Raw genomic sequence first — 18,285 nt, 5'->3', positions numbered from 1 at the left:
CCACAACCTCACTTTAAAAATTACAACAACAGGAGACAGATAAACAGTACTTTTGAACATAGCAACACCAACCATTTTTTAGACCTAACGCACAGGAACAGGGATACACAATGGTAACGGACAAACAAAAGAAACCACAGGTAATTAAAATAATCAATCTCTCAAATAAAGACCTTACACCCAACGAAATAATCATACTATCCAAAGGACTTAAATTTACCCCAACCCCACAACATCCAAATTACTATGAAATGAAAGACGATATTTTCGGAATTTTGTAGGAAATTGAGACCTGCCGAAGAATTTCATGGCAAACACATGGATGACGAATCTATAGCTAGAAACAACAGCGACTACACCCCCACCAAGGGAAAGAATAAAGCCTTAGACCGCTTTTGTGACCACATAACCAATTTCCCTTTTCAACTCACAAACAGGCAAAAATTCAGACCAAACTTCAACAAAAAAGAATGGAACAACCTCGTCAAACTAAGAGAAGATAAAACCATAACGATCAAGGAGGCAGATAAGGGCAACACGGTAGTTCTAATGAACACAAATGATTATAAAAATTTAGTACTATCCCTATTAGGAGATGAGACATACTACGAAAGAGCCGAACATTATAATCAACCAAAAATAATGAATAACCTCAGAGCATTACTCAACTCATACCGAGAAGGACTCACAGACAAGGAGTACGATTACATCACCAACTTCAAGTGTAAGTCAAGTTTATTCTACGGTATCCCTAAAGTCCACAAAAGCAAAGTAATTAGTGAAGCATGTAAAAAAGCTACTGACGTAATCATCAAAATCCCCTCACCGAAAGATCTAAAACTTAGACCGATAATAGTAGGCCCAGCATGCGAAACTCACCGCTTCAGCAACTTGTTAGACACACTTCTAAAACCTTTCCTCAAGCACATTAAAAGCTACATAAGAGACGATATAGACATGCTTAACCACCGCTCAAAAACAGTCAATGAGAAAACCCTACTAGTATCCTTCGACGTAGTTAACCTTTATTCAAACATCCCCCACACCTTAGGAATAGAAGCGATCACTTTCTGGCTAAACAACTACCCCTTTGATCTACCAACTCGCTTAAATAAAGAGCTTGTTATAGAAGGATTAAGATTTATATTACAAAACAATTACTTCATATTTAATAATAATTATTACAGACAAGGATCGGGAACAGCCACGGGTACGCATACTGCACCTTCTTTCGCTAACCTAGTAATGGGTTACATCGAAATAATTCTTTACAAGAAAACACTCGAAAAATATGGGAACTCTTTCTCCAACTATATCCAGAACAACTGGAAAAGATATCTGGACGACTGCTTCATCCTCTGGGAGGAAAGCATAGAAAAAACTTGAGGAATTTAAAATGATACTAAATGGAATAAATGAAAACATCAAATTCACGATGGAATATAACCAGGAAAAACTACCATTTTTAGATATCCTCATTAAGAAAGTCGGCAACAAAATAGAGACGGATATCTATTATAAACCAACAGACTCTAAGCAGTACCTACCATTTGACTCATGCCACCCTAGGCACACGAGAATGAACATCCCTTTCTGTTTAGCCAAAAGGATTTGCACCATAGTATCAGACACCCGACACACACGTCTTCAGGAACTCAGAGCTACACTCAAAAATAGGAATTATCCACAACCCCTAATAGACAATGCAATCCAACGAACACTTAAACTGAATATAGAAGACCTGAGACAACTAAAACCAAAAGGGGATGAAAAATTAAAAACCCTACCCTACATCTCTACACACAACCCACTTAACAAGGCCTTCAATACCATACTCCAAAACACAGCCCTACTCAAGGGAGACCCAAGGATGAATCAAATCCTCCAAACACACACCATCATAAAAAGCAAACGACAGCCAAAATCCTTAAAGATTTTAACACAGGCTAAACTGCACCCAATAATAACCACAAAACCAACAGTCAAAAAGTGTGGAAGGCCTAACTGCGGGATTTGTACCATCTTAGTAGAAGGTTCGGAATACACATTGGAACAAGGCCTTCATTTCATCATCAGAAAAAACTTCACTTGTGCATCGGAAAACCTAATTTATGTAATAACATGCGCAGGATGCAGTAGGCAATATATAGGCCATACAAAAAACAACCTACGAAAAAGGATGGCATTACATAAATCCCAAATCAGGAATCCTGAATACAGAAAAATACCTGTCAGCGACCACATAAACAGATGTACACCGAATAAAAATCCAAAGTTTACGACCTTCCCACTTCACCAATTTAATTACAACACAACTTTCACCCAACGTCAAAACAAAGAGCTTCACTTTATTAGAAAATTCGGGCCAAGTTTAAACACCCTGAGCCAATAACATTAAAATCATATATTAGTTATTACGGTCACTACTACTAATACTATTAAGGTCACTACTAACAATCACTGCTACTACTATCACTACTACTGCTGCTGCTACTGCTGTTGCTGCTGCTGTTGCTGCTGCTGCTACTACTGCTACTGTTATAACGGTCACTACTACTGCTGCTGCCTGTGCTGCTTCCACCCCTACTGCTACAACCAATTAACTACTGCTACTGACACGGACAGAGGTCACTGCCACTTACCATTACCAACAGGGTCACTACTACTACTACAACCAACAAAAAATGCCCCCACGTGGACTATTGACACCAGTAAGGAACAATTATGAATTCTTCATTTAATTTCATTTTTTTAAATATGAATTTTTGATAAGGTTCGTTTTTACAAGAACCGAAACATGTTAAAAATATCTCTGACAAAATTTTAGATTAAAATTCATTTTTTATATATTGGCGTTTTCAAACTTCTTTTTTATAAATATATATATATATATATATATATATATATATATATATATAATTATGTATATATTAATAGTATCTCAGTTGAAAAAACTTCGATAATGAAAATATGTTAATAGTTACCAGGGTAGCAAAAATTACACGAAAACTGAGATATTGTACCCGGTTAATAGGTAGAAATACCAAGTTAAAGTGATGTATTTTGAAGAATAATAATAAATGGAGCAAAACGCATATAATCAATAAGTTCCTTTAATTCCTACATATGTTTCAAAATATATGTGCACTCTACTCCAAAGAAGTAAGAGGTGCTGGAATTGCACATAAATTCATCGTCATGGAACCAACATACCAAAGCAAGACATGCGTTAAAGAGCATTTGACAAATGTCTTGCTTTGGTATGTTGGTTCCCTGACGATGAATTTATGTGCAATTCCAACGCCTCTTACTTCTTTGGAGTAGAGTGCACATATATTTTGAAACATATGTAGGAATTAAAGGAACTTATCGATTATATGCATTTTGCTCCATTTATTATTATTATTCATATATATATATATATATATATATGTGTGTGTGTGTGTGTGTGTGTGTAAATATAAAAATAAAAAGATAAACAGAGCAATGGTAAGGTTGGAGAAATATTTTATGGATAGAGTCTTACAGCTGTTTCTGGGAAGATCCAGTACTTCCCTTCATCGGAGACAGAAAAAATAAAGGAATCGATTATTATATCCATAGGCGGATAGTTTTAGTATGAAGTGATATAGAGTGTGATGGGCTGAAAAAGAAAGAGAGAACAGTACTTGAAGTGTAGTTTCATTCCAGTAGTAAATATCCGTGTAAAGTAATCCTTGTGGGGATAATCCGGAAATAGATGTTGAAGCAATGGTGAATATATTCCATATTGCATCGAATGCAATATGGAATATATTCATCATTGCTTCAACATCTATTTCCGGATTATCCCCACAAGGATTACAATGCAATATGGAATATATTCATCATTGCTTCAACATCTATTTCCGGATTATCCCCACAAGGATTACTTTACACGGATATTTACTACTGGAATGAAACTACACTTCAAGTACTGTTCTCTCTTTCTTTTTCAGCCCATCACACTCTATATCACTTCATACTAAAACTATCCGCCTATGGATATAATAATCAATTCCTTTATTTTTTCTGTCTCCGATGAAGGGAAGTACTGGATCTTCCCAGAAACAGCTGTAAGACTCTATCCATAAAATATTTCTCCAACCTTACCATTGCTCTGTTTATCTTTTTATTTTTATATTTACATATACACACGCTAATACACAACTTATAATCCCCAATCCTGTTCATACAACGACTGGGGCAAAACTAGTCGGTATACAGCACTTACTCGGTATTACCTGTATCCTCTTGGGTTTGGTTAAATCCAATACCCTCCTCAACCTTATATATATATATATATATATATATATATATATAGATAGATATAGATATCATCATCATCATCATCATTTAACGTCTGCTTTCCATGCTAGCATGGGTTGGACGATTTGACTGAGGATTGGTGAACCAGATGGCTACACTAGGCTCCAATCTGATTTGGCAGAGTTTCTACAGCAGGGTGCCCTTCCTAACGCCAACCACTCTGAGAGTGTAGTGGGTGCTTTTACATGCCACCGGCACGAAGGCCAGTCATGCGGTACTGGCAAGGGCTATGTTCAAAATATTGTATTTTACATGCCACCTGCACAGGAGCCAGTCCAGCGGCACTAGCAACGACTTCGCTCGAATGTGTTTTCACGTGCCACAGGCACAAGTGCCAGTAAGGCGACGCTGGTAACGATCACACTCAAATGGTGCTATTTACGTGCCACTGGCATGGAAGCCAGACAGCTGCTCTGGCAATGATCCTGCTTGGATGGTGCTGTTAGCGTGCCACTAGTACAGGTGCCATCACGATTTCGCTTTCACTTGCCCCAACAAGTCTTCGCAAGCTGAGTTTAGTGTCCAATGAAGGAGACGTTGGCATAGGTGCCAGTCGTCAAATTTAGTTCGATTTCGATTTTACTTACCTCAATAGGTCTTCGCAAGTGGAGTTTAGTGTCCAATGAAGGAAAGGTACGCATAAGTTGGCTTGCTACACTCTGGAAGAGGCCTTGGATTATGGTCTCACTTGGCTTGCTGGGTCTTCTCACGCACAGCATATTTCCAAAGGTCTCGGTCAGAAGTCATTGCTTCGGTGAGGCCTAAAGTTCAAAGGTCGTGCTTCACCACCTCATCCCAGGTCTTCCTGGGTCTACCTCTTCCACAAGTTCCCTCAACCGCTAGGCTGTGGCACTTTTTCACACAGGTATCCTCATCTATTCTCGCCACATGACCATACCAGTGCAATCGTCTCTATTGCACACTACAACTGATGCTTCTTAGGTTCAACTTTTCTATCAATGCCTTTTCTACAGATTGAGCAGGGTCATCTACCTGAAGGGGTTTGTGTTTTGTCTACCTTCCTACTTATTAGGACTTTGCTTTAAGCTAGGTTGACTCTAAGGCCCTTCAATTCTAGTCCTTGCTTCCACACCTGAAACTTCTCCTCTAGTTCTGATAGTGACTCCACAATTAGCATAAAGTCATCAGCATAGAGGAGCTCCCAGGGGCAACCTGTCTTGAATTCCTCTGTTATTGCCTGGAGGACTATGATAAATAGGAGGGGGCTGAGGACTGAACCTTGGTGGACTCCTACCTCTAACTGGAATTCTGCACTGTAGTCGTTGCCAACCCTCACCTTACTGACAGTGTCTCTGTACATGGCTCACACAGCTCTCACTAACCGTTCTTCTATCCCTAGTTTCCTCATTGACCACCAGATAAGGGATCGGGGGACCCTGTCAAAGGCTTTCTCCATGTCAACGAAAGCCAGGTACAGAAGTTTATATTTGGCTAGGTATTTCTCCTGCAGCTGTCTTACCAGAAATATAGCATCAGCGGTGCTTTTCCCTCTTGGTCTTTGGTCCTCACGACGCAGAACATTGGCAAATTTTTTATACATATGCACACACATATATATGTATATTTATATATACACATGTATGTATGTATATATATATATATATATATATTCATTTAAAATGCAGAGATGCCTATAATAGGACATCTACTCGCTAGAAATAGCAGCAAAAGACTACATACCACAAAAATTTGGGATAATTTCGAAAGGAAATGAAAAATAAAAACTTTTACGTAGTCTTTTGCTGCTATTTCTAGCGAGTAGATGTCCTATTATAGGCATCTCTGCATTTTAAATGAATAATACATAGTCTATTGACTGTTTTTTTACTCTCGCTAGACCACTGGTGGTAAATAAAATTTCTAAAATTTTTTTTGCTACCCAAACACGTCACACAGAGAAAAAGAAACAGATCTGTAAATTCTACCTAAATGGTACCTGCTGGTATGGGGAAAAGGGACGAAACTGCAAATTTGCCCATCCCAAACACCACCAGCTAAACAAGGTAGATAACCACTTACAAGAAAATAAGCGGGAGCGCAGAAAAGGGAGATCAGAAAGCTTAAATCTACATACACATAATCCACAGAATACCAACAGGACTCACAAAGAGAGAAGCCCGTATATTCCTTCTGCTCCCCAAAAAAGGCTGTATGCAGAGGCTGTACGAACTGCAGTAGCTGAGCAGCAAGCTTTTTTAAGCGTGGCCCAGAAAATGGTACAACAGTTAACGTGGATGCAGAGGGTACAGAGTCAATGCCACACGAACCATTGTCCAAGACCACCACAGATGATGGATCAGGGATGGCCACTGCTAACACCAGGAACCCCTGCACAGATATCATACCCATATTCCTACTGAATATCCAGGGCCTATTACGAACAGGCGGCAAAGACAAGTTCCTATACTTGAAAGACCTAGTAACATGCAATCAAGCAATATGCATGGTGCTTACCGAAACGCATCTAACACCTAATATAGCAGATGCGGAGATAAATATACCAGAGTATGCCGTACTCCGAACAGACAGAAGGGATAGAAGTCATGGGGGAGTTGCAATGTACATCCGAGAAGATGTCACACCCCTACTACTACTATCACACTCAAACTCTGTATGTGATACTTTAATAGTACACATAAAACAAATTGATGTAGTTGTATGCTCAACATACCGTCCACCAAATACCGCAAAGCAGGAAGGTAAATTTGAGGACAGCCTCAGACGCATAGAAGAGGTCCTGACAAATCTGGACCAACACATCAGTATACTTTTCCTAGGCGACTTTAACCTCCCAAATGTTAAATGGCCTGAAGGTCACATCCTCTCTGGGATGTCACTGCATGAACAAAGCCAGGCAAAATCATTGCTAGAACTATCCAACATGCTGTTCATGGAACAAGTGATACTCCAACCAACCAGGGGAAGCAATATTTTGGATCTCTGCTTCACAAACAATGTGAGCCTAATCCATAATGTGAAAATAACGCCCACATCTCTCTCAGATCATAACATTATAGAATTAACTATGTATGGTCCTAGACAACCCACTGACACCCACCCCACCAGGAGGACTCAAGCAATATCCAACCTGAATTTCCACGGGGCGGACTGGAAGTCAATTCGCAGAGAGATTCGAAATCAAAACTGGCATGACAGCCTTTCTATACAAGACAATGACCTCAAACTAAGTCATTTTATGTCAACCATACAAGACATATGCACCAAATACGTGCCATATAGAAAGACCAGCAAACATGCCAATAGAATTCCTAGAGACAGGAAAATCCTTATGAGACACAGAACAAAGGTCTCAAACCAGTTAAATAGAGAACTGGAGGATAGGAAAAGGGCTAAATTAAAACTAACACTGTTAGAAATAGAAAACAAAATTAAACTCTCCCATGAAAAGGAGAGAGCAGAGAAGGAAAAGAGAGCAGTAGAAAGCATAAAAACAAACCCCAAGGCTTTCTATAGATTTGCAAAGGAGACTGCTACGGTGCAGTATAAGATAGGACCCCTGTTCCTGCCTAATGGCTCACTGACTGCAGATCCCACATGGATAAGTGAAGTGCTCAGTACACAATTCAAGAGTGTCTTCACCTCTCCTCTGAGTCACATGCAGATAAAGAACCCAGCTGATTTCTTTGACAATAGCACTCAGCAGAAGGGGACTGCATCCATTACCTACATCGACATTGAAGAGGAAGATGTGATAGCTGCCATAAATGAAATGAGCTCAAATTCGGCAACTGGCCCCGATGGTTTCCCAGTTGTCCTCTTAAAGTCGTGTAAACAAGAATTAGCAGGACCACTCCGGATACTCTTCCAGAGTTTCCTTGCAAATGGTAAACTTCCCAAAAAGCTGAAGGAAGGCACCATATGTCCTATCCATAAAGGTGGAAGCAGAGCAGAGGCTGGAAACTACAGGCCCATCTCTCTGACTTCACATATTAGCAAAGTCATGGAACGAATTGTCAGAAGGAGATTGATTGCGTTCCTAGAAGAAAATGACTTGCTGAATGAGACCCAGCATGGTTTCTGTCCAGGTAGAAGCTGCCTCACGCAGCTCTTGCAGCATTATGACTGGGTCCTGAAGCAGCTACTTGACCATTCAAATGTTGATGTGATATATCTCGACTTTGCAAAAGCCTTTGACAAAGTTGATCATGGCTTGATATGTCACAAGCTGCGAAACCTTGGCATAGCTGGTAAATTAGGAGAGTGGCTGCATGACTTCCTGAATGGTAGAAGTCAGACAGTTGCAGCCAATGGAGAACTATCTAGGGAAACACAAATATTGAGTGGTGTTCCACAGGGAACTGTTCTGGGGCCACTACTGTTCATAGTGGCCCTTCTGGACATGCCCACGGTCTCTCGGAGAGCCACTGTCACTAGCTATGCTGATGACACAAAGATATTTCAGGCAATAAAGAATCCTGATGATATTGTAAGCCTGCAGAATGATCTAAATGCAATATATGAGTGGGCAGAGCAAAATAATATGCAGTTCAATGCAAAAAAATTTCAAGTACTGCGCTACAAGACCACAAGTACCTCCCAACTGGCATACACAGGGCCTGGAGGTACTGCAATCCCAGAACCACAAACAGTGAGAGATCTGGGCATCAACATGTGTAGTGATGCATCATTTCACATGCACATTGTCAAGTTGACAGCAAGGTGCAGACAACTGGCGGGGTGGATACTGAGGACTTTCCGTACAAGGGATCAAAAAGTCATGTTGATTCTATGGAAGATATTTGTTCTGAGCCGCCTAGACTATTGCTCTCAGTTGTGGTCACCACACAGTGTTAAGCGGACAGCAGAACTCGAAGCAATTCAGCGGCACTATACAAAAAAGATCGCCACAGTCCAACAGATGAACTACAGGGAGCGACTGAAGGCACTAGGTCTCTACTCCCTGGAGCGCAGGCGGGAGAGATATGTAATAATATACATATGGAAAATACTGGAAGGACTGGTGCCAAACTTTGGTATCAAGTACTACAGGAATGCCCGCACGGGTCGCCACTGCATGGTGCCAAAGGTACCGTCCACTGCATCTCACATAAGAACGAGATACTGCAGCAGCCTCGGTTTCAGAGGACCTCAGCTCTTCAATGCCCTGCCAAAACATTTGAGAGACATGCAAGACATGGATGCAGAGGTCTTCAAGACAAAACTTGACGCTTTCCTCTCCACGATACCAGACGAACCAATGGCTCGTAATGAGACGCAGTTTAGGGCAGCTGTGTCAAATTCTCTTATACACCAGATGTGCCATCAAAACTCTTGATTGGACCATGTCAGGTGGGGGAGAAGAGCCATGCAAGGAACGTGAAAATCACGGTGGTGCACCAGCATGACCGCAGCCACTTGGCTGAAACACATAAATAAATAAATAAATAAATATATATATGTATGTATATACATATATACACACATATATATGTATATTTAGATATACACATGTATGTATATATGTGTATATATATATATATATATATATATATATATATATATATATATATATATATGTATGTATGTATGTATGTATGTATGTATGTGTGTATATATATATATATATATATATATATATATATATATATATATACATATATATATATATGTATATAATGTATATATATATATATATGTGTGTATATATATATATATATATATATATATATATATATATATAAAAAGAATGAGAGGTTTAGTTCACTGGTGATCTGAACGAGTAGGTGCACAGTGTAAGTGTTATGATTGGTCATCCACTAGGTTCCAAGTTCACAGCTCAGGCTGGAACTGGGGATCTGTAGTAGGCATGCAAGTTAGCAGGTATATATTAGAGGAAAAAGGACAACAAAAACCACTGCAGGATGGGCATCTCAAGTCATTTAGCATATTTAATTAGAGTAAGGTGAATTTGAGGTAATTAATTTATTAGTTAATTTATTAATTAATTACTGGATGTTTAACAGCTGTTTCTAGGATATCCCATGTGAGAGGTTAGCTTCTTCATACACTAGGCATACTGTCATCAGAAACAAGGAAAGTATGCATGAAAGTTCTAGACACGGAATTCACTGTTTATAAAGGAATAAAATAGTAAATAGAAGAATAAAGAGTAAAACAGTAGATAGAAGAATACAGACAGGAGAATAAGTTCACAACTCATCTTCTTTCAGAGGGTATGGAGATTTGTATTTATGTGAAGGTATAGGTCCTTAAATATAATCCCAGGTAAGTCCAGGCAGTATTTTGAATGCTGTGTACATGTTGAAGGAATAGATCAAGACTTGATCTATTCTTTCAACATTCAAATTACTGCTACAGAAAGCACTTATCTTATGATTCACACTGGTGATCTGGCTATGCCCCGGATGTAGGGAACTTGCCTCCCTTGTCAGTCATAAGGTAAGTGCTTTCTGTGGCTATGGGTTGTTTTGACTCTTATTCCAAGCAATAATGGTGCTGACTAGTGCCCTTAGTTAATTTAGTGACATCTATATTTCTGCCTTTCAGTTGTAAATTGTGAATAAGCCACCCTTACTATTTATACACATACACATATATATACACAGGTTACAGTAGAGGCAGAACCAACAAAAAAAGTACTCCATCCAGTGAGAGATAAATATCTATTTAAATATACAACTGAAAGAGCTACTAATAGTTTCATGCTTTTATGATACTTGGAAAGGCATATTTATATAATATGCTATGTATCTTAAAGCAATCTTTCAGGATCCATTTATGATACAACACATAAACTGAGCCTGAAAGATTGTTTAAGATACATGGTGTACTTTATAAATATGCCTGTTCAAATATCATAAAAGTATGAAACTATTAGTACTTTTGGTTATTTATCTAAATTGATATATGTACAGACATGACAGAAATAAATAAACACCCTTGTAATCATTAAAATTTATTTAAATCTGAAATTATATATTCAAATTATTTATCAATTATAAAGTGAATATCTAATATTTAGTAGACATGCTCTTTGCATTTTTCAATGCAAGAACCTTATTAAGTATGCTATTGACCAGTTTATGTTTCCTTCACATTCACCAGCTCTGACCAACCATTGCTCCAAATAGCTCCCCAGACCATCACAGAATAGCCACCATATTTCTGCAATCCTTTCACATCAAATTCTTGATCATAGAATCTCCAGACCCACACTCAACCACTATTAGAAAATACAGCAAATCTGGACTCATCAGAGAATATGAGTGTCCCAAAATGCTAGTGGCCTCTCCACCATCTCCCTCGTCCAATCCTTTCTCCACTTGATAGTGGCTGGTTGAAGAAGTGGCTTCCTTCTTGCTGCTCTGCCATAGTAACCAAGTTTGTGGAGATGCCTGACAGCTGTTCTGGGACTGATGACAACTTGTTCTGCTATGTCAGAGGCCTTGAATGAGGATTATCCCCCACACTTCTCTTAACAAAGCAAAGGGTCCTGGTTGGCCTGGGTGAGGTGACATGGATTCCTTCCCTTCTCTGGTGAATTGTACAATCATTCTATTAACTGTAGAAAGCAGGATTTCATGGTTTTCTGAAATTTTATGCTAAATCCACCTTCAGATTGACCCACATTATGCCCGCTTTGAAATTTTTTTGTATGTGGCATGATTAAACAGTCACATATAAATCCTGAAACATAAAGACGTCAATTGATAAAAAATACAAACCTTTTCAAGTTAAAATAAACATAAAACGATGTTTTATGAGGTATCTATTTACTTCTGTCGTGTGTGTGTGTATATATATATATATATATATATATATATATATATATATATATATATATATAATATAGATTTAATCAAAAGATTAAATGTGGTACTTAAAATGTTTGAGGCACCAGAATTTGGTAGAGTAAAAACCAAAAACAAAATCAAGAGATTTGGTGAATAAAATTTGAAGAAAGCAACAAAAATTCAATAGGTTATAGCAATACGTACGTTTTGTACAAACTTCATTTATTCATGTAGTGAGAACACTACATAAAATGTGTAATGAAAATGTACTCCTCAACTGCATAATGGAATTTCATTTTAGAAAGTCATTTTGTAGATGTGTGCAAAAAACAAGAGTAAGAGAAGAAAAAATACCATCTTGACTGGGCTGTTGTTCAACAGTCTAGTACATTTTCATTACACATTTTATGTAGTGTTCTCACTACATGAATAAATGAAGTTTGTATGAAACGTACGTACTGCTATAACCTATTGAATTTTTGTTGCTTTTCTTCAAATATATATATATATATATATATATATATATATATATATATATATGTATATATATGTATATATATATATATGTATGTATATATATATATATATATATATATATATATATATATATATATATATATATACATTATATACATACATATATATATCATCATCATCATCATCGTTTAACGTCCGCTTTCCATGCTAGCATGGGTTGGACGATTTGACTGAGGACTGGTGAAACCGGATGGCAACACCAGGCTCCAGTCTGATTTGGCAGAGTTTCTAACGCCAACCACTCAGACAGTGTAGTGGGTGCTTTTACGTGTCACCCGCACGAAAACGGCCACGCTCGAAATGGTGTCTTTTATGTGCCACCCGCACAAGCCAGTCCAGGGGCACTGGCAATGATCTCGCTCGAAAATCCTACAGGAGCCAGTCAGGCGGTACTGGCAACGGCCACGCTCAAAATGGTGCATCTCATGTGCCACCCGCACAAGAACCAGTCCAGGGGCACTGGCAACGATCTTACTTGGCTTGCCGGGTCTTCTCACGCACAGCACATTTCCAAAGGTCTCGGTCAGTAGTCATCGCCTCGGTGAGGCCCAATGTACGAAGGTCTTGCCTCACCACCTCAGCCCAGGTCTTCCTGGGCCTACCTCTTCCACGGGTTCCCTCAACTGTTAGGGTGTGGCACTTTTTCACGCAGCTATCCTCCTCCATTCTCACCACATGTCCATACCAGCGCAATCGTCTCTCTTGCACGCCACAACTGATGCTTCTAATGTTCAGCTTTTCTCTCAAGATACTTACACTCTGACGGGTATTCACATTGACATTACACATCCAACGGAGCATACTGGCTTCATTCCTTGCGAGCTTACGTATGTCCTCAGCAGTTACAGCCCATGTTTCACTGCCATGTAGCATGGTTGTTCGTACGCATGCGTCATACAGTCTGCCTTTTACTCTGAGTGAGAGTCCCTTTGTCGCCAGCAGGGGTAAGAGCTCTCTAAACTTTGCCCAGGCTATTCTTATTCTAGCAGCTACACTTTCAGCGCACCCACCCCCACTACTAACTTGGTCGCCCAGATAGCGGAAGCTATCGACTACCTCTAGTTTTTCACCCTGGAATGAGATAGAAGTTGTTTCCTGTTTGTTTGCAGTCTTTATTGCACCTGAACATCTGCCACAAACTAAAACTAACTTGCTAGTTAACCTGCCTTTGATGTTGCTGCACCTCTTATGTGTCCATAGCTTGCACCGGGTACATCTTATAGAGTTACTACCTACTCCTTTTCTACATACTGAGCAGGGCCATCTACCTGAAGGGGTTTGTGTTTTATCTACCTTCCTACTTATTAGGATTTTGGTTTTGGCTAGGTTGACTCTAAGGCCCTTCAATTCTAGACCTTGCTTCCACACCTGAAACTTCTCCTCTAGTTCTGATAGTGACTCCGCAATTAGGGCAAGGTCATCAGCATGGAGGAGCTCCCAGGGGCAACCTGTCTTGAACTCCTCTGTGATTGCCTGGAGGACTATGGTAAATAATAGGGGGCTGAGGACGGAACCTTGGTGGACCCCTACCTCTACCCGGAATTCATTGCTGTACTCATTTCCAACCCTCACCTTACTGGCAGCATCTCTGTACATGGCTAGCACAGCTCTCACTAACCATTCTTCTATCCCAAGTTTCCTCATTGACCACCAGATAAGGGATCGGGGGACCCTGTCAAAGGCTTTCTCCATGTCAACGAAAGCCAGGTACAGAGGTTTATCCTTAGCTAGGTATTTCTCCTGCAACTGTCTCACTAGAAATAAGGCATCAGTAGTGCTTTTACCTGGCACGAACCCAAACTGCATCTCATCTAAATTGATTCGCTCCCTAATTAGTTGGGCTATGACCCTCTCTGTAACTTTCATAACCTGATCTAACAGCTTGATGCCTCTGTAATTATTTGTATCTAAAGCGTCCCCTTTACCTTTGTAGCAGTTGACTATGATGCTGCTACACCAGTCATTGGGTATGACTCCTTCGTGTATCACCTGGTTCGTAATACGGGTGACTAGGCTATAGCCAACACTGCCAGATATTTTGAGCATCTCTGCAGTGATTCCTGATGGGCCGGGGGCTTTCCCGGTCTTCATACTCTTAATTGCTTTATCTACCCTGGTACTATCAACTCGGATAGCTGGTCCCTCTATTGGGTCGACATACGGCAGGCTCTCTTTCTCCCATTCATTCTCTTTATTAAGCAATCTATCGTAGTGGCATCTCCAGACCTCTTTCTTTGCATCCTCATTTAATGCAAGCGTACCATCATCCATGCGAACACATTTCTCTCCTACAACATCACTATTCTCTCTCCTACACTGTCTTGCAACACGAAATACCTCGAGTCTTTGGTCCTCACGGCGCAGAACATTGGCAAATATATATATATATATATATATATATATTCTTGTATATTCTTGTATATTTTATATTTGATATCTCTAAGTTAGATGGCTAAACCGTAACCAGTTCGACACGGAACTTTTTTTCATACGGGACTATTTGTGACGCACATGGAATAGATTTCTTTGAGGTGAGGTGCCTGAACTCGCTAGCCGATGAATTCGTAAGTGCCTTTCTTATCGTTGATTTTTGGTGTCGCATGGCCAAAGATTACCGTGAATTTTTTTAGAGACACTTTCAAATTTATCAGAATATTGAGGCTGAAGATTGGAATAGTGAAATTTCCATTCACTTGACCATGAAACGATTCGTATCCAATTAACTAATGGCTTGGTTTGTTTACGCTTTTCCCTCCGGTTTTTTGTTCTATGTGTGCCATAAATATCGCCATCCACTTTAGAGAAAATTTGTAGTTTGGAATCAGTAGTTCTTTGACTGCTATTTCTAAATTTTCAGTATGTTGGAGAAGCAACTCAATTGCTAATCCCTGTATATTTATAATGATAAATAGTCTTACCGATAAAGGTTTTTTTCATACTGAACTACTTGGCAGAATTGTTAATTATTAATTCTATTATTAATTGACGATTCTCTGCCCTTATTCTTGTATATTTTATATATATATATATATATATATATATATATATATATATACTAGTGTCTGTTTTTATGTTTAGTTATTAAAAAAATAGTTTTGCATCAGTCTGATTGGTTACTCTATACTTTTGTAGAGCACAAATTTATACTTAAACAATTATTATTAACAATCACTTCAGAGTTTTGGCCAGCTAACCTATTGCCGGGAAGTCTGACGATAGATTAGCTGGCCAAAACTTTAAAATCACTGTCAATAATATTTTGTTTAAGAATAATAAATATTAGGTCATCCAATAAATAATGCATTTTTTTTAATACTTCTTTTATTTTTCAAAATTAAGATAAACAAAGTTCTTTTTTAATCTGAAATATACCCTCCTTCATTTTCTACAATGTTCTTCCATCTATCTGGTAGACTTGCAAGGCCCCTCTTCCAAAATTCACTTGTCCATGATGAAAGACACTCTTCCAGTACTGTTCTGACCTTGTCTACAGAATTCATACTTTTTCTATCCAAATGATTTTAAAGACTGCAAAATAAATGATAATCAAATGGGGCAATGCCCAGTGAATATGGTGGGTGGGGCATTGTTTCCCATTCAAACTGCTTCAGCATTTGGAATGTCATCATCACTGTATGTGGCCAAGCATTATCCTGATGAAAGAACACATTTTTAGCACTGACTTAAGCCACTCAATCTGCTCACAGTAGATCTCCTTCGTTATTGTTTGGTTTGGGTTTAAAAGTTCAAAGGAACCCATTGACCCAATTTGCTGCAGGTGTCAACGAATGGTTAAATGACCAAATCCAAGCTTCTCTGCTAGTTCCTCAACAGTTACGATGGGATTTTGTTCCACCAAGGTTTGTAGGACGTCCTCATTAAGCTCTACTGATCTTCCAAGACAAGGCTCATCTTCTAGGCTGTAGTTTCCAGCTCAGAATTTCTGGAACCACCATTGACACTGGCGTATGCTTATTGTCCAATCCCCATATACTGCATTAATATTTCTTGCACTTTCCGTTGCATTGTTGCCTTTATTGAACTCCATAAAGCAAAATATGAGAAATATGCTCTTTTGTCACTTCCATTATAGCTTTGAAAAAATAACTGTTACAATTGAACTGCACTTTTCAAAACATGCACTAAGAATAAGTACAAGGTAAAATTACTACCTGCTTTTATTGTAAGTTGATGCATGTAGTGTATCCCATCCCCCTTCCGACTTTTAGTTCATACAATTCAAAAACTGCATTATTTATGGGATGACCAAATATATATAATGTATGCATATATACATGCATACATATATACATCTAGACAGATAGACAGATACACACAAACACATATTGTGTTGAGTGAAAAGTTTTGCAATATTTTTGTAACTAATTTGCTTTATTTACATTATCTACATTTGACGGATATTCGTCCTCATCTTGTTTGTTGTTAACACAACGTTTCGGCTGATATACCCTCCAGCCTTCGTCAGGTGTCTTGGGGAAATTTCGAACCTGGGTTCTCATTCCTATCGATGTCACTATTATTATTATTATTATATTATTATTATTATTATTATTATTAATCAGGTCGCTGCCGTGAATCGAACTCGGAACCTTGGGGTTAGTAGCCCGCGCTCTTAACCACTACGCCATATGCCCGTGGGCAATTATGGGGTGAATTTTAAGGCTTATAAATCTATTATTTTTCTATCCTTCCTCAATACCGGTTCCCATATGCTATTCATATCTGCACTCGGTCTGCTTAGGAGGTTGTTGTGACATCCACTGAGCCGCTTCTTGGTGGATATAATCAGTCCATTAGCAGGAAAGTCAACATCATACGTGAAGAATTCCATCCACTTCACAGAATTGATCAAGGATACCCCCATTGAATCCAACCAGATGGTGAGTCTAGATGTGATAAGTCTATTCACCAAAGTCCCAACTGGTGAAGCACTATCGGTGATTCAAGAAAAACTAGTGACAGACACCCATCTAAAAGAACGCACTAGTATACCAATAACAAACTTGATGGAAATGTTGACTTTCTGTGTAGAAACTACCTACTTCAGTATGGACACTGATATATATCGACAAGAAGATGGTTTAGCTATGGGTTCGCCATTATCACCGATAATAGCCAATATATACATGGAATACTTCGAGAATTTGGCTTTAGGATCAACACCACTAAAACCAACCCTATGGCTGCGATACGTTGATGACACCTTTATTCTCTGGCCCCACCAGCAAGATGTCCAAATGCTGCTAGATCATGTGAACTCAATAAATCCATCCATACAGTTCACCATGGAAAAGGAACAGAACAATCAGCTGGCATTCCTGGACGTATTAATAACACGCACCGAGTATGGATTCAGGACATCCGTATATCGCAAGCCAACCTTCACTGGACGATACCTTAACTTCAATTCCCACCATCCATACAGTGTAAAGAGAGGAATTGCTCAGTGCCTAAAACACCGAGCAAAGAATATAAGTAGCGATCGTGATACCCACCACGAGGAAATGATCAAGCTCAGTAACAATCTATTAAGAAACAACTACCCCAAGAACATACTATCTACTCCAATTATGAAGAAAAGAGA

The 18,285-nt window shown here is 39.0% G+C and overlaps 1 protein-coding gene across 1 annotated transcript; it reads left to right on the top strand.

Annotated features, from left to right (window-relative positions):
- The first annotated feature begins 318 nt into the window (after positions 1–318).
- On the top strand, positions 319–1,386 carry LOC149133713 (uncharacterized). Its single transcript, XM_089358236.1, has one exon. The coding sequence runs from the start codon at positions 319–321 to the stop codon at positions 1,384–1,386; it is 1,068 nt and encodes a 355-aa protein (XP_089214362.1).
- Positions 1,387–18,285: the final 16,899 nt, after the last annotated feature.

The sequence above is a fragment of the Octopus bimaculoides genome, chromosome 10 (assembly GCF_046866305.1).
Source record: "Octopus bimaculoides isolate indiv1 chromosome 10, ASM4686630v1, whole genome shotgun sequence".
Taxonomy (NCBI): Eukaryota; Metazoa; Mollusca; class Cephalopoda; order Octopoda; family Octopodidae; genus Octopus; species Octopus bimaculoides.
Note: the sequence above shows the minus strand (reverse complement) of the source record. Positions and strands in the feature narration are given on the sequence as shown.

What these genes read in the sequence shown, in the direction of transcription:
- LOC149133713 (XM_089358236.1), top strand. Translation starts at nt 319, where the DNA reads ATGGATGACGAATCTATAGCTAGAAACAACAGCGACTACACCCCCACC.